A 23,508-nucleotide genomic window follows, 5' to 3' on the forward strand; every position below is an offset into this window, starting at 1 on the left:
GCGCGTTCTACATTGTCCCATCACACACTTCCAGGGTCAGACACAGAGTGAAGCTCCCTCCGCACCGTCCCATCACTCACTCCCGGGGTCAGGCACAGAGTGAAGCTCCCTCCGCACCGTCCCATCACTCACTCCCGGGGTCAGGCACAGAGTGAAGCTCCCTCCGCACCGTCCCATCACTCACTCCCGGGGTCAGGCACAGAGTGAAGCTCCCTCCGCACCGTCCCATCACTCACTCCCGGGGTCAGGCACAGAGTGAAGCTCCCTCCGCACCGTCCCATCACTCACTCCCGGGGTCAGGCACAGAGTGAAGCTCCCTCCGCACCGTCCCATCACTCACTCCCGGGGTCAGGCACAGAGTGAAGCTCCCTCCGCACCGTCCCATCACTCACTCCCGGGGTCAGGCACAGAGTGAAGCTCCCTCCGCACCGTCCCATCACTCACTCCCGGGGTCAGGCACAGAGTGAAGTTCCCTCCGCACCGTCCCATCACACACTCCCGGGGTCAGACACAGAGTTGAAGCTCCCTCCACACCGTCCCATCACACACTCCCGGGGTCAGGCACAGAGTGAAGCTCCCTCCACACCGTCCCATCACACACTCCCGGGGTCAGACACAGAGTGAAGCTCCCTCCACACCGTCCCATCACACACTCCCGGGGTCAAACGTGACACCCTTGCCTGAGGAATGCGCAGGAACTTTCACTCTGTATCTACCCTTGTTAACCACACCCTGGGACTGTGTGATGGGAGGGTGCAGAGGGAGTTTCACTCTGTGTCTAAATTAATTAAATAAAAAAATGCAGAACGAAATAGCTTAGGATGGTGGTGAATATTGGAAGCTGGGGTTGAGGCTGGATAATTTGTTCTGTACCCTACAATATTTAATTTATGCATTTTATTCAAAGGTCCAGTTTAATGTCAGAGAAATGTATACAATACGTTTGTGCTGTGCTGCTGTAGTTTATTTTCTGCTACTTATCGATTTAATACTGTTTTTCTATTACCATCTTGTTTTTATCTGCCGCTTTATCTAATTGCCTGAGAGTAAGCCAGACTTTCATTGTACCTATGTATAATGACAATAAAGATCATTCAATTCAATTCATTCTTCATCCTGAAAATGCTTTTCCTTCGCAGACATCCACGAAAGCAGAGAAGTGCCCCAAAGAATGAACGACATTTAAACGTGAGAACCCCAAAGCCCCCCCCCCAGCTCCCCTCCCTCCCGCGCGTAAGCGTCAGCGAGCAACAATCTCCCCTCCCCTCACCTCAGCTAGCATCAGGCACTCAAGCCTGAGCAAAGCAATGGCAAAGACACAGACTTGCAGTTACCCCAAAGATTTAGCATTTCACCCGGTATTCGACATACCACAGGCTCCCTCTCTCTCTCCCTAATAAGGAAGAAAAAAGGTGTCTCCATTTTCATGCGTAGTTCACCTGTAGATTTTGTCCTTAACTTCTAAAGTTATGGTGTGTTATGTGTAGCTCTGTACTTTACACTCTGACTGCCGATTGTAACCACTGCCCCTCTGCTTTCCACCCACAGTGGGCGGTCAATCACTTTGCCCTGGAGACGAACTCGTCGCACTTGATGTATCAGAGCTGCCCGACAGACACCCGCGCGCAGCAAGACCGCGGGGTCCTGTGGACGGACCCGATCCGCACCGCGGGCGCCAGCCACCTCTTCCTGGACCTGACCTTCGCCCTCTCGGCCTGCCAGCCGCCCGGGGAGTGCAGAGACAGCTTTGAGCTGAGCTTTCTCCAGACCGACAGGGGTCGCGGCCGACCCCATTCCTGGCGGCCGGTCGGCATCCCGATCGAAGCCGAGCAGCGCGTCCCCAGCGAGCTCCTGGAAGGGCCCATTGACTGGATGAGCCTGAGGAAGAGGCTGAACGTGGTCAGGGGCAGGCTGCTGGGGCCGGTCACCCACCCCTACTGCAGGCTGGGTTTCGCATACCGGGGGCCCTGCCTCCTGCTCAGCTCTTTCAGAGTCTACTACAAGAGGTGTCCGCAGGTCAGGGAGCACCTGGCCGTGTTTCCTCAGACCACCGGGAGCGGGGAGCCGGTCGTCGGCCGCTGTGTGAACAACTCGCAGCTGGAGGGGGCCCCGGTGCGGCGGTGCCACAAGGAAGGGACGTGGGGACCCGTCTCAGGCCGGTGCCTCTGCAGAGGAGGCCATCAAGTGGAGAGGGACGCCTGTAACGGTGAGAACTGCTTTCCTCTTTGGTTCTGTCAAGGCCCAGTGTTAGAACGTAGGGCACCGAACGCAGTACAGGCCCTTGGGCCTACAATGTTGCACCGACCTTCCAGCCTGTTCCAAGGTCAAGCTAGCTGCGGTAGCCATCTTTTATTACAAAAGGAAGACCTGGACGGTGCCTGGGTAGGAACCTGGACAGGAAGGGCTTACTTTACTTTATTGTCGCCAAACAATTGCTACTAGTTTTGTACAATCATCACAGTGATATTTGATACTGCGCTTTGCGTTCCCTGGAGTATAAATCGATAGTAAATATTAAAAATTTAAATTATAAATCATAAATAGAAAATAGAAAAGGGAAAGTAAGGTAGTGCAAAAAAAACTGAGAGGCAGGTCCAGATATTTGGAGGGTACGGCCCAGATCCAGGTCGGGATCCGTTCAGCTGTCTTATCACAGTTGGAAAGAAGCCGTTCCCAAATCTGGCCGTACGAGTCTTCAAGCTCCTGAGCCTTCTCCCGGAGGGAAGAGGGATGAAAAGTGTGTTGGCTGGGTGGGTCGTGTCCTTGATTATCCTGGCAGCACTGCTCCGACAGCGTGAGTGTTATTGACCAAAGGGAAGCAAATGAGACCAAATGCGACGGGTATTTCGGTCAGCTGACCAGTTGGGAAGGGCCTGTTTGTGCTTGGTCTGACTCTGTGACCGGAATTCCTATGATGCCTTCTTCATCCCTCTCGGAGTGTTGGAAAGGTTTTACAGTCGGCAAAGTGCAGCCAACAGGGCCAACGGTCGATGCTCCCTCTGAGCTGCAGTGACCAGTGTGTACAAAAAATCTTGTGCTGTGCAATTTTTTTTGCCCACAGACAATGACATGTGCGCACTGGATGTGATTTGCTTGCTGAATGATGCTTTAAAAGCCAAGTGTCCAAGTATCACTCTACCTCTTCCCACTTGCAAATTCTCCAGCAACTTTTGCCTCACGACAATACACGCCGGGAACACCAGTTTCTGTACCGTACGTAAATATTTATCGTAGCTGCACATTCCTGACCTCATGAGCTTTCAGTGTAGGAGCTTCTACTGTTTCATTAAGCCATTCCACTTTAAATGATTTAAATGAACTCGCAGTTCTTTAACACTTCACGCCCTTTGCTTCTTTGGAATTCAACATAGTGGATCAATAATTTCTTCAGTAAAAACAGTATAAATAAGCCAGTTCTAAAATCTGCAGACAGATCACCGTAAACTCCACATTGTCATCACCGTCCACTTCAGAAACCGGAAAAGGAAACATGATTGTGTACAATTGTGAAATATACTCAACATGCTGACAAAGTAGAGGGTGACAACCTTTTGTGCACAGTTTAAATTCATCTGTGCGTTAGAAGCAAAGGATGTGCATACGCACACACGTGCACGCCTTAGGGGGAAGGTTGCCAACGATTTGTTGTGGTGTCATACAATCATGTGACTGTACAGCATGAATAAAGGGCAACAAGTCCATGCCTTTTTTCTTCTTCCTTTTCTTCCCCTTCCTCTTCCTCTTTCCCCTTCTTCTTTCCCTTCTTCTCCCCTTTCTTCCCCTTCCTCTTTCTCTTCCCCCTTCTTCTTCCCCTTCCTCTTCCCCTTCCTACTCCTCCTCTTCCTCTTCTTCTTCCACCTCTTCTTCTTTTTCCTCCTCCTCCTCATCCTCTTCTCCCTCGTCCCCCTTCCTCTTCCCCTTCCTCTTCCCCTTCCTCTTCCCCTTCCTACTCCTCCTCTTCCTCTTCTTCTTCCACCTCTTCTTCTTTTTCCTCCTCCTCCTCATCCTCTTCTCCCCTTCCCCCTTCCCCTTCCCCCTTCCCCCCTTCCCCTTCCCCCTTTCCCCCTCCTCCTTCTCCCCCTCCCCCTCCCCCTCCCCCTCCCCTCCCCCTCCCCCCTCTCCCCCCTCCCCCTCCCCTCCCCCCTCCCCCCTCCCCCTCCCCCTCCCTCCCCCTCCCTCCCCCTCCCTCCCCTTCCCCTTCCCCTCCCCCCTCCCCCCTCCCCCCTCCCCCCTCCCCCCTCCCCCTCCCCCCTCCCCCCTCCCCCTCCCCCTCCCCCTCCCCCTCCCCCTCCCCCTCCCCCCTCCCCCTCCCCCTCCCCCTCCCCCTCCTCCCTCCCCCTCCTCCCTCCTCCCTCCTCCCTCCCCCTCCTCCCTCCTCCCTCCTCCCTCCTCCCTCCTCCCTCCCCCCTCCTCCCTCCCCCTCCCCCCTCCTCCCTCCCCCCTCCTCCCTCCTCCCTCCTCCCTCCTCCCTCCCCCCTCCCCCTCCCCCCTCCTCCCTCCCCCTCCCTCCTCCCTCCTCCCTCCTCCCTCCTCCCTCCTCCCTCCCCCTCCTCCCTCCTCCCTCCTCCCTCCTCCCTCCCCCTCCTCCCTCCTCCCTCCTCCCTCCTCCCTCCTCCCTCCTCCCTCCTCCCTCCTCCTCCTCCCTCCTCCCTCCTCCCCTTCTTCCTCCCTCCTCCCCTTCTTCTTCCTCCTCATGCTCTTCTTCCACCTCCTTATCTTCCTCCCCTTCTTCCTCTTCCCATCGCCCCATCTGGGGCACAGGCCGCTGGCAGCAGCTCACCCGGTTCCTCTGTCCCGGGCCGATGACCGGCTGTGGCTTTTCCACTTTCACCCTACGGCTGCGAAGCCTCTTCCACCCCCCCCCCCGCCCCCCCACCAGGGGTTGAGGTCTCTGGAGCTTCTGTTGCTCAGGGTTTTTTGGGAATTGGGGTTTGAACCCCGTGCCCAACCCGCTCCCCCTCCCCGCACTCAGCTGGACTCGGGACTGCCCACAGTGGAGCAGAATTATTAATCCCTTACTCCATTACCTCATACTTCCCCTTTCATTCAGCTGACCAGTTCATCGAAACTTGCCTGTCGTCCAAAGCTTCCCAAAACACTGATGACCACACGGCCAATTTTAGTATCATCTGTAAACTTTCCTTATCAGACCCTAGAGGGGGACGGGAGGTGGGGGGAAGAAACCTGGCCGGAGGGGGAGGGTCACCTGGCGAAGAGAGTTAGCGTCAGGATGTAATGACGTGAGCATTGGGAAAACTCTTCCCTCTTGTACTTCCAGATCTCGTTCCTGGAGACTCACTGTCACTCAACCCTGCCCCTTTCTCCTGGACCATGCCCTCTTATCCTGGTCCAACACTCGACCAATAATTAAATCAGGCATCCATTGAGATGTTCCCACAACCAATGATCTCACTTTAAGTACTCTTTATCTCATGTTCTCATTATTTATTGCTATTTATTTATATCTGCATTTGCACAGTTTGTTGTCTTCTGCACTCTGGTTGATCTTTCATTGATCCTGTTTACAGTTACTATTCTATAGATTTGCTGAGTATGCCCACAGGAATATGGATGTCAGGGTTGTATGTGGTGACATGTATGTACTCTGATGATAAAGTTTACTTTGAACATTGAATTAATGTGTTCAACGAGCAAGAGGGCTCCAAATACCGAGATTTGAGGAAAGCCTCTCTTTCTCTAGAAGGCAGAACAGCCAATTTCGTAGAACCGTTTTGAAGGGCCTACCAGGCTTTCTTCCCGCCACTGGGCCAACTTTGTGCCCGATCTGGATCCTGGGGCATCTTACAGTCCAAAGTTCAAGTTTATTTACCACGCGTGCATCGAAAACGCACAGCGAAATACGCCATTTGCGTTAACAACCGAAACACCCCGAGGGCGTGCTGGGGGAAAGTGTTGCCCCTCACATCCCGGCTCCAACATAGCGTTCCCACAATGCTCGGCAGAGCAACACAGAACATGACAACAGCAAAACAAGCCCCCATTTCTCTTGGCTGTCCATGCACATACACAGTTCTCTGACTTCCAAGGCAATCTCGGCCTCCAGACATTGTTCGGACAGTTTCTTCCACCAGGCCATCAGACTGATTAATTCACGCTGACACAATTGTATTTCTAAGCTATATTGACTATCCTGTTGTATATCTTACTGTACATACTATTTATTACAAATTACTATAAATTGCGCATTGCACATTCAGACAGAGACGAAACGTAAAGATTTTTACTCCTCAATTCAATTCAGTTCAATTCTTGGCCTGCCAGGCTTGTGAGATGTCGTCAAAAGCTTTACTGAATCTCACGCAGACCACATCAAAACCCCCGCCTTCAATGACCCTCCATATTATCTCCTCAAAACGCTGGCCAGATGTGATCCCCTCTTAAATTTGAGATGGCTCTCTTTTAATTACTCTGTGACTTTGCAGATGATTAAGTTGTCCCTCAGCAACAAATCTATTCATTGCCTGGAACCCCAAGCTAAAAGGGCGACAATTCTGCCCGCCTGTCCCCCAGAGAACTTTGCAGTCCTGGTAAACAATGTGTTTTTAATAAGTTTCATGAGTCATCTGCGAAGAACCAGAGACTATTCCCACCCACAGAATCTGGAATGGCGACTGTGTTACACCGGCTTTTCCCATTCCCAGTTTCCCAGTTTTCCAGAAGGGATTGCTGTATCTTTAACACAGCTGGTGTGAGACACGGCAGCTGGAATGAGACCATTGCTTCAGGAGACAGAGAGTCTCCAGTGCCAGGGGATTCTCATCCGTCCTGCTCAAGCCGGTATCTTTCCTTTCTCGGCTAAGCATTCGCGGGTTGTTTTTGTTTTGGTTGACTGGGTCTCCTGTGACGTATCTTTTCCAAATGTTGGCTGCCTTCCCGGACGGTGATAAGCCAATCCTACAGGTTTACTTACTGCTTCTTTATAAACACCCACTCGTGTCGCCCACGTTGGGGCCTAGTGTGCCCAGGCCTCGGCTTTGACTGCTCTGGGAGCTCAAGCTGGCTGATAAATCCGGTTCAATACGGTGCTGGCGAACCTCGAGCGACTCCTGGCTGGTGGAAAACAAACAAGAGAAAATCTGCCAGATGCTGGAAGTCCGAGCAACACACATGAAATGCTGGAGGAGCTCAGCAGGCCGGGCAGCGTCTATGGAAAAGGGTAGACAGCCGACGTTTCAGGCCGAGACCCTTCATCGGGGCGACTAAGTACTTTGTTAGTCACTGTTTTCCTGGCGAGCGATCGCCACGAGTTCTGGTCTGTGACTTCCCTTTGGACTTGGTGGCAGAATCGAGCCGAGGCAGTGGTCCCGTTGCCGAGAGCGAGGAGGACCTGAAGTTGGATCGATTTAAGTGCCAGGCCGAACTGAGGCAGCGGGGTCCACGCCCCAGAGGGTACCGAAGTGGCTGAGCTCGAAGTTTGAACGACGATTTAGGCTGGATTGAAAGGGGTCAGGGTGCCAGGATTGGAGGTGAGCGTTGGCCGGTTGCTCGGCTCTGCGTTGAACTGAGGGTCTGCGGATGGACTGTCTTTGTGGACTGCAGTTCAGAGCGCTATTTGTTTGCTATCAGAGTACGTACATGTCACCACATACAACCCTGAGATTCATTTTCCCACCGGCATACTCAGCAAATCTATACAATAGTAACTGTAAACAGGATCAGTGAAAGATCAACCAGAGTGCAGAAGACAACAAACTGTGAAAATGCAAATATAAATAAATAGCAATAAATAACGAGAACATGAGATAAAGAGTCCTTAAAGTGAGATCAACATCTCAATGATGGGGCAAGTGAGTGTAGTTACCTCCCTTTGTTCAGGAGCCTGATGGTTGAGGGGTATTTTAACTGTTCCTGAACCTGGTGGTGCGAGTCCTGAGGCTCTTGTACCTTCTACCTGATGGCAGCAGCGAGAAGAGAGCACGGCCTGGATGGTGGGGATCTCTGACGATGGATGCTGCTTTTCTACGACGGTGTTTCATCTCGATGTGATCAATGGTTGGGAGGGCTTTACCCGTGATGGACTAGGCAGAATCCACTACCTTTTGTAGGATTTTCTGTTCAAAGGTATTGGTGTTTCCACACCAGGCTGTGACACAGCCAGTCAATACACTCTCCACTACACATCTATAGAGGTTTGTCAAAGGTTTTTGATGTCATGCTCAATCTCCACAGCTTTCTAAGGAAGTTGAGATGCTGCTGTGTTTTCTTTGTAATCATATTTATATGTTGGGTCCAGGACAGTTCCTCTGAGATAGTGACACCCAGGAGTTTAAAGTTACTGACCCTCTCCACCTCTGGTGCTCCGATGAGTACCGGCTCATGGACCTTGGTTTCCCTCTCCTGAAATCTATAATCACTCTTTGGAGAGAAGGAGGATGAGAGGAGATGTGACAGAGGTGTACAAGATAATAAGAGGAATAGATAGAGTGGATAGCCAGCGCCTCTTCCCCAGGGCACCACTGCTCAATACAAGAGGACATGGCTTTAAGGTAAGGGGTGGGAAGTTCAAGGGGGATATTAGAGGAAGGTTTTTTACTCAGAGAGTGGTTGGTGCGTGGAATGCACTGTCTGAGTCAGTGGTGGAGGCAGATACACTCGTGAAATTTAAGAGACTACTAGATAGGTATATGGAGGAATTTAAGGTGGGGGGTTATATGGGAGGCAGGGTTTGAGGGTTGGCACAACATTGTGGGCCGAAGGGCCTATACTGTGCTGTACTATGTTAACCATAGAAACCATAGAAACTACAGCACAGAAACAGGCCTTTTGGCCCTTCTTGGCTGTGCCGAACCATTTTCTGCCTAGTCCCACTGACCCGCACACGGACCATATCCCTCCATATACCTCCCATCCATGTATCTGTCCAATTTATTCTTAAATGTTAAAAAAGAACCCGCATTTACCACCTCGTCTGGCAGCTCATTCCATACTCCCACCACTCTCTGTGTGAAGAAGCCCCCCCTAATGTTCCCTTTAAACTTTTCCCCCCTCACCCTAAACCCATGTCCTCTAGTTTTTTTCTCCCCTTGCCGCAGTGGAAAAAGCCTGCTTGCATTCACTCTATCTATACCCATCATAATTTTATATACCTCTATCAAATCTCCCCTCATTCTTCTACGCTCCAGGGAATAAAGTCCTAACCTATTCAACCTTTCTCTGTAACTGAGTTTCTCAAGTCCCGGCAACATCCTTGTAAACCTTCTCTGCACTCTTTCAACCTTATTTATATCCTTCCTGTAATTTGGTGACCAAAACTGAACACAATACTCCAGATTCGGCCTCACTAATGCCTTATACAACCTCACCACAACATTCCAGCTCTTATACTCAATACTTTGATTAATAAAGGCCGATGTACCAAAAGCTCTCTTTACGACCCTATCTACCTGTGACGCCACTTTTAGGGAATTTTGTATCTGTATTCCTAGATCCCTCTGTTCCACTGCACTCCTCAGTGCCTTACCATTAACCCTGTATGTTCTACGTTGGTTTGTCCTTCCAACGTGCAATACCTCACACTTGTCAGTATTAAACTCCATCTGCCATTTTTCAGCCCATTTTTCCAGCTGGTCCAAGTCCCTCTGCAGGCTCTGAAACCCTTCCTCACTGTCTACTACACCTCCAATCTTTGTATCATCAGCAAATTTGCTGATCCAATTTACCATATTATTATCCAGATCATTGATATAGATGACAAATAACAATGGACCCAGCACTGATCCCTGTGGCACACCACTAGTCACAGGCCTCCACTCAGAGAAGCAATTCTCTACTACCACTCTTTGGCTTCTTCCACCGAGCCAATGTCTAATCCAATTTACCACCTCTCCATGTATACCTAGCGACTGAATTTTCCTAACTAACCTCCCATGTGGGACCTTGTCAAAGGCCTTACTGAAGTCCATGTAGACAATATCCACTGCCTTCCCTTCATCCACTTTCCTGGTAACCTCCTCGAAAAACTCCAATAGGTTGGTCAAACATGACCTACCACGCACAAAGCCATATTGACTATCCCTAATAAGTCCCTGTCTATCCAAATGCTTGTAGATTCTGTCTCTTAGTACTCCCTCCAATAACTTACCTACTACCGACATTAAACTTACTGGCCTATAAGTTTCCCGGATTACTTTTCGATCCTTTTTTAAACAACGGAACAACATGAGCCACTCTCCAATCCTCCGGCACCTCACCCATAGACAGCGACATTTTAAATATTTCTGCCAGGGCCCCCGCAATTTCAACACTAGTCTCCTTCAAGGTCCAAGGGAACACCCTGTCAGGTCCCGGGGATTTATCCACTTTAATTTTCCTCAAGACAGCAAGCACCTCCTCCTTTTCAATCTGTACAGTTTCCATGATCTCACTACTTGATTCCCTTAGTTCCATAGACTTCATGCCAGTTTCCTTAGTAAATACAAACGCAAAAAACCTATTTAAGATCTCCCCCGTTTCCTTTGGTTCCGCACATAGCTGACCACTCTGATCTTCAAGAGGACCAATTTTATCCCTTACAATCCTTTTGCTCTTAATATACTTGTAAAAGCTCTTTGGATTATCCTTCACTTTGACTGCCAAGGCAACCTCATGTCTTCTTTTTGCCCTCCTGATTTCTTTCTTAAGTATTTTCTTGCACTTCTTATACCCCTCAAGCACCTTATTTACTCCCTGCTTCCAAAACATGTCATACAACTCCCTCTTCTTCTTTATCAGAGTTGCAATATCCCTTGAGAACCAAGGTTCCTTATTCCTATTCACTTTGCCTTTAATCCTGACAGGAACATACAAACTCTACACTCTCAAAATTTCTCCTTTGAAGGCTTCCCACCTACCGATCACATCCTTGCCAGAGAACAACCTGTCCCAATCCACGCTTTTTAGATCCTTTCTCATTTCTTCAAATTTGGCCTGCTTCCAGTTCAGAACCTGAACCCTAGGACCAGATCTATCCTTGTCCATGATCAAGTTGAAACTAATGGTGTTATGATCACTGGAACCAAAGTGCTCCCCTACACAGACTTCCGTCACTTGTCCTAACTCATTTCCTAACAGGAGATTCAATATTGCATCCCCTCTAGTTGGTCCCTCTATATATTGATTTAGAAAACTTTCCTGAACACATTTTACAAACTCTAAACCATCTAGACCCCTAACAGTATGGGAGTCCCAATCAATGTATGGAAAATTAAAATCCCCTACCACCACAACTTTGTTTCCTGCAGTTGCCTGCTATCTCTCTGCAGATTTGCTCTTCCAAGTCTCTTTGACTATTGGGTGGTCTGTAATACAATCCCACTAATGTGGCCATACCTTTCCTGTTTCTCAGCTCCACCCATAAGGACTCAGTAGACAAGCCCTCTAATCTGTCCCGCCTGAGCACTGCTGTAATATTTTCCCTAACAAGCAATGCTACTCCCCCACCTTTCATTCCTCTGCCTCGATCACATCTGAAACATCGGAACCCCGGAATATTAAGCTGCCAGTCCTACCCCTCCTATAGCCAAGTTTCACTAATTGCTACAACGTCATAATTCCACATGTCAATCCACGCCCTCAACTCATCCGCCTTCTCTGCAATACTCCTAGCATTGAAATATATACACCTCAGAAGATTTTTACCACCACTCACAACCTTTCTATCAGCGGATTTGCTTGAACTTTTAACATCATTTATTTTCACCCCAGCTACACTGTCAGCTCTGGCACTCTGGTTCCCATCCCCCTGCAAATCTAGTTTAAAGCCTCCCCAATAGCACTGACAAACCTCCCTGAAAGGATATTGGTCCCCCTGTAGTTCAAGTGTAACCCGTCTCTCTTGTACAGGTCCCACCTGCCCCAGAAGAGGTCCCAATGATCCTGAAATCTGAAACCCTGCCCCCTACACCAGTTCCTCAGCCACTTGTTCCTCCTCCAGAGCATCCTATTCCTACCCTCACTGGCACCTAGCACAGGTAGCAATCCTGAGATTACCACCCTCGAGGCCCTGCTTTTCAACTTCCTACCAAGCTCTCTATACTCACTGTCCAGGACCTCTTCACTCTTCCTTGCTATGTCATTGGTACCGATGTGCACCACGACATCTGGCTGGTCACCCTCCCACTTCAGAATGTCATGCAATCGATCAGAGACCTCCTTGACCCTGGTACCTGGGAGGCAACAAACCATCCTGGATTCTCTGTCACAACCACAGAACCTCCTATCTGCACCTCTAACTATCGAGTCCCCTATCACTACCGCTCTCCTCTTTCTCCACCCTCCCTTCTGCACTGCAGAGCCAGACTCAGTGCCAGAGATCCGGCTACTGCAGCTTGTCCCAGGTAAGTCATCTATGTTCTAGGTTCATTCCTTGGTCTCGCTGACACTGAGTGTTATTACACTGCTCAGCCAAGTTTTCAGTCTCCTTCCTGTGTGCTGGTTCATCACCACTTTTGGTACAGCCCACAACAGAGATGCCATCAGCAAACTCGTAGATGGTGATGGAGCTGTGCTCAGCCACACAGTCAGAGGTGTAACGCGAGTAGAACAGGGGGCTAAACACACATCTGCGTTGATGGAGTTTCAGGAGGAGATGTTTTAGCCAATCTGGTTTCTCTTTCTGGGAAAAAAAATTAGCACCCCCTTCCTCTACTCCCCACTCTGACCTTTCACCCCTTCTCACCTACCTATCACTTCCCCCAGGCCCCATCCTCCTTCCCTTTCTCCTACGGTCCCTATCAGATTCCTGCTTCTCCAGCCCTTGACCTTTCCCACCCACCTTCCAGCCTGCCTCCTTCCTCTCCCCGCACCCCCCCCAGCTTTTTATTCTGGCATCTCCCCCCGCCCCCTTCCTTTCCAGTCCTGAAGAAGAGCCTTGGCCCGAAACGTCCACTGTTTATTCATTTCCAAGGATGCTGCCTGATCTGCTGTGTTCCTCCAGCATTTTGTGCGCGTTGCTTATGTTATTCCCGTTAATTTACAGTATACATTATCAGTTATCTTTCACTAATAAACTTAACACAAATAGTTCGTGGAATTTCTGAACCTGCTAATGTGGGACCCAGGTCCCCTTGACCTCCTGCCCAATGGAGTGAGAAGAGGGCATGGCTTGGATGGTGGGGGTCTTTGTTGATGGGTGCTGCCCTCTTGTGGCAGAGCTCCATGGAACAGTACTCAGTGGTAGGGCGTTTTCTTTTCCCCCCCTGTGATGGACTGGGCCATACCCAACACTTCCTGTAGCCTTTTCCATTCTTGGGCCATCAGTGTTTCCAAACCAGGAAGTGACGTAGCCCGTCAGGAGATTCTCCACTGTGCATTGGTAGAAGTTTGCCAAAAGTTTTAGTGAAAGGCCAAACCTGTGCAAACATGTAAGGAAGCAGAGCCTTCTTTGTGGTCGCCGTCATGGCTTCCAACCTAGAGCGGTTCTTTCCACTTTGATTAACCATGCAAACGCTATTTTGGTTCTCCCGGGGAAACGGGACGATTACGTGCAACATTCCTACTGAATGGCCAGAAGGTGAGGGAAATCAATCAGGCCCTTAAAATGGCCGACGGATAAACCAGGTAACCTCACAACGAGGAGGAGACGCCCGTCTTCCCTATATCTCCATGTTTTCTGGAAGGATCGCCAGGACCCTGAAGAAATGGCAGATTAATACCATCCGCAAACCCTTAAGGAAGCTCACATCACAGCTTATGTGGGTCAAAGATGACCTGGGACTCAGGTCGGTTGGCGTTTACAGGCTTCCCTGTGAACGCGGAGCAGCGTATATTGGCCGGACAGGACGCACGATGGAAACCTCAACAAGGAACACAAGAGGTGTATCCGTTTGGATTACTCGGAGAAATCGGCGGAACATTGTATTCGCAATGGCCACAGGATTGACTTCGACGGCACTAAACTACTGTGCCGTGCCAATGGCTTTTGGGACTGCCCGGTGAAGGAAACCATTGAAATAAAGGTAGAGAAAAGAATTTTAACAAAGATGAAGGTCTTGCTCTAAGTAAGAACTGGAATTCAATTGTAAACAAGATGGGACAGCAGAATCCTGATTGGTTGAGGACTAACCAATCAGGAGGACTGGATGGTGGGGGTATAAATACCACCGGACTAGACATGCCATGAAGATGGCGGAGCTCATCATTGAAATGTCGGTTAAAATCGATACCTGTACCTGGCTGTAAGTCTGAGGAGAGTTTATTCATTATATATGCTGGGAAAGCACTAGATCCTTTTTCATATCTTCTGATAAATGTTAATACCAATACATTTAAAGTTTCTGACCTTCTCCACCTGGACCTCCAGCTTCTCCCTCATGTTGTCAATAACCAGCGCTCTGGTCTTGCTGATGCTGGGGGATCGTTGCTGTGGCACCAGTCAACCAGATTTTCAATCTCCCTCCTATATGCCACTTTTGATTCGTCCAACAACAGTGGCGTCATCAGAGAACGTAATTATGACATTGGAGCTGTACTTAGCCACACGACAAAGGCATCCGTTAGTCTTGCGAGACCATGGATCTGCGCCTGGAAAGTCTTCACTCTCCAGGGCTCAGGCCTGGGCAAGGTTGTATGGCAGACTGGCAGTTGCCCATGCTGCAAGTCTCCCCTCTCCACGACACCAATGTTGTTCAAGGGAAGGACCCATACAGCTTGGCATTGATGTCGTCGCAGAGCAATGTGTGATTCAGTGCCTCAAGGACACAACACGTTCCCTCGGCTGGGGCTCGAACTCACGACCTTCAGGTCACTAGTCCAATGCCTTAACCACTTGGCCACATGCCCACAATAATTGTAAGTTTAAAGTGAGTAGAGCTGGGGGTGGGGGGGGGGCTAAGTACAGCTCCAACATCATAACTGTTATGTTACTTCTGTTTAAACGTACCGTGGGTTAACAGTAAAGAATCATGTTCTGGAGGAATTGGAGAACTTTTATTTACAGTAATAAACAAACATGTCTTGACCCAGCCACGTGCTGGAACATTCCGGCAATCCCGCGCATGTTCAGTGCTCTGTCCAATCATGTACTGGCACATCATTGCACGTGATATCACCACGCACACTCCCATGGTGCACCTGTGCTGATGGAGATCGTGGAGGAGATGTCATTACCAATCCTTACCAACTGGGGTCTGCCCGTTAGGAAATCGTATGTACAAAGGTCTTAGTGATGAGTTTCTTGGGGATGATGGTGTCAGATGCTGAGCTGGAGTCAGTAAAGAGCATTCTGAAGATCTTCTTTGTCCCGGTGTTTCAGAGCTGAGTGAAATAGCCACCTGCCGTTGATCTGTTGGGATGGTAGGAAAACTGGAGGAAATCCAGGTCTCTCCTCAGGCAGGAGAGGACGTGTTCCACGGCCGACCTCCCAAATCGCTTCATTGCTGTGGCTGTAAGAGCTACCGGACAATAGTCGTTGAGGCACGTTACCAACGGACCAGGAACGCCTCCGCTGGCTTGCGGCTATACCCACCCGCGGGGAAGGCTCTGGGAGTAAACCACCCCCACCCCCCGGCCCCAGGGCAAAATCTGGAGCCAGAGTCCCTCAGTCCTACATTGAGCTCAACGCTGACTGTCATCTCCTGGTGCCAAGCCATATCAGTCTCTGCCGTTCCTTTGGATTCACCAGCTGCCTGGAGAGGGGGGAGTCTGCTGTGGAGGCAACAGCTCGCTCTCCATATCGCACTGCCCCGACTTGCGTATCACGTAGATGGCTAGGGGGCGCAACATCCAGGGTCAATCCTGAACAATGGAGGGACCCTGGTGTTCTAATTCGTTCCGCGTTTCACTTAGATACATTAGATTAGATTATGAGGACACTCAGTCCTCGTTTATTGTCATTTAGAAATGCATGCATTAAAAAAATGATACAACGTTCCTCCAGAATGATATCACAGAAACACAGGACAAACCACGACTAAAACTGACAAAACCACATAATAATAACATATAGGTCTCATCACTAAGACCTTTGTACATATGGATCCTTAATTTGTTACTCAGTTAAATGGCATTTTGCCTTTGTTTAAATACTTTTTTAACTCTTTCCATGAAACTTCGGCTAATTGGGGCAGCCGCTTAATTGGGATGAAATGTCCCCATTAACTGGAATCCCCTGCATTAATGAAAGAGACAGACTGAAATAAAAGAAGCATTTCTAGAAAATCTGTTCAAAAATTATTAATGTTTTGAAAAGAGTGGAAAAATAATGCAATTTCTAAACAGTATTGTTGTGGGCCGAGACCCCTCTTCAGGACGTGCGATGGTACACTATGAAGAAAGTTTTATTCTGAGTCTAATCCCTTATTTTCATGAAATTAGGCTGCTTGGGAAGGCTTAATGAAAGGAAATGAATAATCGTGAATTCACTTTTGGCCGGGGCTGACGCAGTGTAGATGGGTGACACTCGGGAAAGGCTGTCCTGATGAAGGGTCTCGGCCCGAAACGTCGACCGTTTACTCTTTCCCATTGACCTGCTGAATCCCTCCAGCGTTTTGTGTGTGTTCATAACTAACTGGGATTGCCTTGCAGTGTCAGAGGTTTCTAAGCTGCCACTGCCCGTTGCCCTGAGTATCCCGGCTCCGATCTCGTATCCCGGCTCCGATCTCGTATCCAGGCTCCAATCTCGTATCCTTGCTGTTTGTCTGGAATTTCCCCCGGCATTATTTTCAAAAGTTATTTATTTCTTGAGATACAGCGGGCTTTTGGGCTGCCCAGCAAGATTTAATCACGGGACGGTTTACAATGATCAGTTAACCTACTGGTACGTCTCTGGACTGTGGGGGAGGGAACCGGGGCAGGTGGAGGAGACCCCACACGGTCACGGCGGGTGGGGGGGGGCGGGGAGGAGGTGGGAGAACCGTACAAAGTCCTCACAGGCAGCGGTGGGAATTTGTCCCCGTGTGTATGTCGGGTGTCTGTTTCCCCCACGCTGTCCAGAAGTCGGAATGTCTCCTGCCACCAGTATCAATACTCCGCTTTTCGCCCCCACTGAGCAGCTTTCCTTATTTTCGGTCTGTGAAGGCCAGTTTATACTTCTGCGTCAAATCTACGCCCTAGGTACACGGCGTAGCCGCGCACCCTACACCATAGCCTGACGCGCACCTCCCCAAAACTGTAGCTACGCGTCGTGGCCACGCAGGCCACAACAGCTGTGACTGGTCCGCCTGGTAACATCGCATTTCCTCCTACGCTGCGATAGCTTCCCATTGGGCGACTGAAGGGCAGGGAAGGAACTCTGGCTGCAATGCTTTCCGTAAAGCTTTACAGACCTCCGAAATTATGGAGGACCCCGTGCTCGACGCCAGTTTGTAGCTAGCTGCTACAGCCTGTTGACTTCCACCTGAAGCTAAAACTCGAATGGTGGTTGCCAGTCTCTGAGTTTACACTGATGCGAAATAAATGGTTGGAGACCATGAACCAAATCGTCAAATCTACCTGCCGACATCCGAAAACACTTGAAATGCGTTTCCTCGTCCATGTCTCTCAGTGGCCGGACGAGCACAGAAAATTCACCCTCCTTCAGTTTCAGTCGCCATTGTTCGAAGTTTGAGTTTCTTCGTGTTGAGTTTCAACGCAGTGGCATAGAAACCCCACCGCCAACTAGCGTTTTGGCGGTGGATTGCAGAGCGACGCAGACACACCAACGCACAAGTATAAATGCTCACAACGGCGTAGGCTACTACGCAGAGGTATAAATCAGCCTTTAGATGACGGATAAGATTGTGAAAAGCAGCCTCGCTGGTGCCTGTGGTTTATTTCACAGTTGGGTCTAAACCAACCCCACCCCCAGGCACTTTAGATGTTGGAGAATGATTAACCTCTTCAATAATGTTGAAATAAATTCCATTCTAACATTAATATTTATGGTGATGACTGGCGTGCGTGAGCTGTCTCTTCAATTAGGTATTTAACGAGAATTCTCTGAATCTCCCTTATTAACCCTTTACTTCTCACTATAATCCTCAATGGGATACTTAGCACCTCAGTTAATCTTCCCCTGATTTCTACCAGGCCTCCACACCGAAGCTTGGCGTTGCTGTTAACTCAATTGAGTTAGATTTGAGTCTCCATTGCCTGTGTCGTACGGATGACATAGGAGTGGAATTAGGCCCCTTGGTTCATCGAGTCTGCTCCACTCTTCCATCACGGCTGACAAAGGCCCATCATCAGGGACCCCCGCCATCCAGGCCGCGCTCTCTTCTCGCTGCTGCGATCAGGGAGGAGGTCAAGGAGGCCTCAGGTCCCACACCGCCAGGTTCAGGTTAACCCCTTAAGCCTCCAGGCCCCTGAACCAGCGTTCACCTCAACTCCTAATGGATTCCACCGCCTATGGACCCACTTTCAAGGACTTGTTAAGCAGCCGGCCCAGGTCGGAGGCGAGAGCCGATTTTGCTCGCTCTCCTCTCTCTAGGGTGCCGGAGCCTCCTGCTTTTCCATTGCTTGGTCAACTTCAAAACTGGCCCAGACAGGCTGGAAAGACCGAGTGTCGTGATCTGGGACGAGAGCCAGTTTCGCTCGCCGTCCGCGATGGTCACTCCTCTCTGAGGCTATGAGGACCGCCCCGGCTGCTGTGCTCCGTGCCTGCCAACATGATGAACTGATTAGTGAGGCTTCGGGCCTACTCAGGGCTGCTCCGGGGTTCGAATCCGAGGAATCAATTTTGTTTCGGAAAGTTGTTCGTTTTAATCGTTGGCACAATTTGTTGTTTTTTTTTCCCCCTTTTACTTACAGATCGGGTGTTGGTCTTTTATTTTTTCTCTTTAATTGGGTTCTCCAGGTTGTTTGGGTATGGGTATTCGATCCTCCACAATATTCCGCATGGGAATTTAAACTGGAGGTGGCAGTGTTGTTTTCTTACGAGGTCGAGCCGCGAGCTCGACATCAACCCGGCGCGGATGGAGAGCGTGCTCGGGAGCGGTCTGTCACTGGATCGAACTCGGGAACCTCCGTCCTCGACAACGAGCGCTGAACCCACTGCGCCGCCAGGCGACCTTAATTTATGCGTTCTTTGATAGTAAATGAATCTCGAATCTTGAAAGTGAGCACCATCCCAAAGAAGGCGCAACAGGGCCCTCTGTCTACAGGGTCCTGACGAAGGGTCTCGGCCTGAAACGTCGACTGCACCTCTTCCTACAGATGCTGCTTGGCCTGCTGCGTTCACCAGCAACTTTGATGTGTGTTGCTTGAATTTCCAGCATCTGCAGAATTCCTGTTGTTTTCCTCTTGTCTACTTGGAAGTTTGTGTGCATTTAGCACGTCACTGAAACTCTGACAAACCTCTGTAGGTACGCGTGGGAAGTCTGATTTGGGTAGGTAGGTAGAGATTTAGCATAGCTGCAGGCAATTCCGGCCCAACAAGTCCACACCGCCCAGTTACACCAACGTGACCCATTGACTTACTAACCCGTACCTGCTCGCAGAGTGAGAGGGAACCGGCAAACCGAGAGGAAACCCAAGCGGTCACAGAAAGAAGGTACGGACTCCTGACAGGAGGTGATGGAACCAAACCCGGGTTACTGGCCTTGTGTCAACTGCTGTGCCAATGCATTGCCCGAGGCGTTTTATTCTTCAGGCTTGTTGGAATTGGAATTGGTTTAATATTGTCACATGTGGCCCAAGTTAAAGAGAAAAGCTCCCCCCCACCAAGCACAACTTTCCTCACCCGGACCCACCCATCACCTCCCAATCTCTGTCATTATTTCTCTCTTCTCTTCCTCCATCTGCCCATCACCCCTCCTGTATCTGTCCATCACCTCCCAGCCTCTGTCACTATTCCCACTCTCCCCTCCGTCTGTCCATCACTCCCCTCACCCGGATCCACCCACCACCTTCCAGTCTCTGTCACTATTCCCACTCTCCCCACCTCCATCTGCCCATCACCCCTCTTCACCCAGATCCACCCATCACCTCCCAGCCTCTGTTACTATTCCCACTCTCCCTTCCTCCATCTGCTTATCATACCCTCACTTCGATCCACCCGTCACCTCCCAGCTCTCGCTCTACCCATTCCCTTCACCTTTTTTTACGCTGGTTGCTTCCCCTTTTCCGTTCAGTCCGGATGAAGGGCCCCGACCTGAAACGTCAACCGTCCACTTCCCCCCGCACCCCCCCCCAGACGCTTCAGTGGGGCATCTCCCTGCTTCATTGGGTCCTGGAGACACCGACGTCACCAGGAGCAGGGTCAGTATTTGCAGGACAACCACAGTCTGTTACACAGTGATATATCGCTGCCCTTCAAAGCAATTTTCACTCTTTCTAACTAGTCTCACTGGGCACACACTCAATGATTCAGGAACAGCTTCTGCCCCTCTGCCATCAGATTTCTGAATGGACCCATGAACACAACCTCACTACTTTTTTATTTCTGTTTTTTGCACTATTTACGTTGCAAAGTTAACAAAATTCATGACATATATTAAACCTGATTCTTACTGTGGGAGTTTTGCATCTGTTCTCTATCTGCATTGTTTTCTGTGTTGTGTTTTTATTACGGTAACTAGTCACATGAGTGAGGGCGGGAGGTGCGTGGCTAAAACGAAGGGAATAAGTTCCGTCTTCGTGCTTTGTGGTAGCTCGGGACCACCGGGTGTCATATCTTTTTCTGACCGCTCAACAATGCTTAAGTTTCCTGGTTTCAAGGTTGCATGTTTGCTAATTGCTAATAAAATGTTGGATAAAGGCATTGACTTACAGAGCAGTCATTACGGGAGTGGGGGTGCGTCACGCAAGTATGACAAATCCATGGGGTCGCCAGCAGCAGCGATTGTTTTGGTTTGGCTGCTACACTTGCTCTGGTTTGATGTAATGTTCAATAGTTCAATTTAATGTCAGGGAATGTATACAGTATGCAGCCTGAAATTCTTATTCTTCACAGACGTCGACGGAACAGGAAGAAACCCCAAAGAATAAATGATCGAAAAACGTTAGACCCCCCCCCACAAAAGTTGACGCACCCTTTCACACACAAGCAGCAGCGGAAGCATCAACTCTCCCCTCTTCCCCCACTTGCTCCAGCAAAAGCATTAGCCCCCCCCACCACCCACCACGCAGGAAATAGCAAACCCCCCCAGAGACCATGATCTTGAGTCTATTAAAAACTACTGTCTATTCCAACAGTTCGACACCTCACAGCCTCTTACCCCCCTCCCTCTCTCCCCATCCCTCCCTCCCTCCCATCTCCCCTCCCCTCTTCCCTCCCATCTCCCCTCCCCTCTTCCCTCTTCCCCCTCCTCCCTCTCCCCCTCCTCCCCTCCCCTTCTCCCCTCTCCCCCTCCCCTTCTCCCCTCTCCCCCTCCCCTTCTCCCCTCTCCCCCTCCCCCTCTCCCCCTCTCCCCCTCTCCCCCTCTCCACTCCTCCTCCCCCTCCCCCCTCCCCTCCTCCCCCCTCCCTTCCTCCCCTTCTCCCCCCTCCCCTCCTCCCCTCCTCCCCTCTTCCCCACTACCCTCTCCTCCCCTCTCGCCCCTCTCCCCCACTCCCCTCTCCTCCCCTCTTCCCCCTCCCCCTCTCCCCCCTCTCCCCCCTCTCCCCCTCTCCCCCTCTCCCCTCTCCCTCTCCCCCACCTCTCCCCTTCCTCCTCCTCCTCTCCCCCTCCCCTCCTCCCCTCCTCCTCTCCCCCTCCCCCTCTCCCCTTTTCTCCCTCTCCCCTCCCATCCCCCTCCCCATCTTCCTCTCCTCTCTCCTCCCTCTATCCCCCTCCCCCACCCCCCTCCCTCTCCCCCTCCCCTTCTCCCCTCTCCCCCTCCCCTTCTCCCCTCTCCCCCCCTCCCCTTCTCCCCTCTCCCCCTCCCCTTCTCCCCTCTCCCCCTCCCCTTCTCCCCTTCTCCCCCCTCCCCCTCTCCCCCTCTCCCGACGTGTGTGTTTTCACCATTTGTTCCTGTCTGCCCCGCAGCCTGTAAAATCGGATTCTACAAGGACAGCGTGGGGGACGCAGCCTGCGCGAGATGCCCGGCAAACAGTCACTCAGATGTCGAGGCTTCTGACTTCTGCCCCTGTCTGAGGGGCTACGCCAGGAACAGGACGGACACCCCTGCAGCGCCTTGCTTTGCCATAGGTAAACTGGTTTTAATCCTGGGCGAAGTCCATGCTCAGGGACCGCTTTAGTAGGTCCCTCCCCCTGTGGCGGTACAGGCAGATACATGAGGGACATTTCGATGGGCACAAGATTGTCCAGGGAGGGAAGCATCAGATTAATCCTGGAGTAGGTGAAGAGATGGGTAGAAGATTGTGGACCGAAAGGCCCGTGTTGTTCTGTGGTCCCAGCCAATCAGAAGCCAGCAGGCTCGTTGCCAGCTATTGGATGGTGTGGGGGACACACGAGTGTTTGGGGTATTTATAGGGAAGTAGGGAAATGCAAAGTTGGCTCAAACTTTGGGCCAAAATTATATTTATTTAGAGATACAGGCCCTTCCGGCCTAACGAGCCTCTCTGCCCAGCAACCCCTCTCCCCCCATTTAACCCTAGCCTAATCACAGGACAATTTACAAAGGTCAATTAATCCACCGACCGGTACGTCTTCGGACTGTGGGAGGGAACTGGAGCGCCCGGAGGAAACCCACGCAGTCATGGGGAGAACGTACAAACCTCCTGGCAGCCGGGACCGAACCCCGAACTCCGGGGACGTCCCCCGAGCCGGCGTGGCGTCGTGGTGACCCCTGCGGCGCCCCCTACCCCTCAAAGGCGGATCCGCCGCCATTGCTGCTTCTGACTGATGGCCTTTGTGTTGGTGTTCCACAGACTCGGAGAGTGGCCCCGCCTCCTCCAACACCACCGTCAACATGATCGTACGGCAGGACAGCAAGACTTGGATGGTGCTGGCGGTGATCGGGGGGGCATTTCTGCTGGGATTACTTGCCCTTGGCCTGATCTTCAGCTGGAGACGGAAAGCGACCAAAGAGTGAGTCACAAAGTATGGAGCAGGGTGCGTCACCTGGCTGATAACGTGTGAGAGGGCACAAATTCTAGCGCAGATTGCTCACTGTAACTTTGAAACACTCCTAAAGCCTTGACTCCAATGTACCCCCATATCCCTCATGGTAGCAGTCTGATTATATAATTAGTGCCCTCTTTGTTAGGTGTCAAATGTCCAATCAGTCAATCAGGTGGCAGCAACTCAATGCTTCAAAGCATGCTGACAAGGCCAGGAGGCTCAGTTCAGACATCAGAATGGTGAGGAAGCGTGATCATAAGTGACTTTGACCATGGAATGATTGTTGGTGCCAGACGGGGTGGTTTGAGTATCTGAGAAACTGCTGATCTCCTGGGATTTTCGTGCAGAACAGCCTGCAGAGCAGGGGTTCCCAATCAGGGGTCCACGGACCCCTCGGTTAATGGTTGGGGTCCGTGGCATAAAAAAAAGTCTGGGAACCCCTGCTTTAGAGTTTACAGAGAACAGTGCGAGAAACAAAAATTGAAAACCCAGTGAGTGGCAGTTCTGTGGGCGAAAGTGTGTCGTTAATGAGAGAGGTCAGAAGGGAACGGGCAGCTGACAGGAAGGTGACAGTAACTCAAATAACCACC

The 23,508-nt window shown here is 50.8% G+C and overlaps 1 protein-coding gene across 1 annotated transcript in view; it reads left to right on the plus strand.

The window, feature by feature from the left end:
* LOC134339530 (tyrosine-protein kinase Mer-like) overlaps positions 1-23,508 on the plus strand; it is a 78,365-nt gene that overhangs the window by 4,225 nt on the left and 50,632 nt on the right. Inside the window, exons 3-5 of the mRNA XM_063036129.1 lie at positions 1,549-2,206; positions 21,881-22,042; positions 22,726-22,885. Of these exons, the coding sequence (XP_062892199.1) occupies positions 1,549-2,206; positions 21,881-22,042; positions 22,726-22,885 (980 nt within the window). The remainder of the gene's footprint in view (positions 1-1,548; positions 2,207-21,880; positions 22,043-22,725; positions 22,886-23,508) is intronic.

Source organism: Mobula hypostoma, chromosome 30 (assembly GCF_963921235.1).
Source record: "Mobula hypostoma chromosome 30, sMobHyp1.1, whole genome shotgun sequence".
NCBI lineage: Eukaryota > Metazoa > Chordata > Chondrichthyes > Myliobatiformes > Myliobatidae > Mobula > Mobula hypostoma.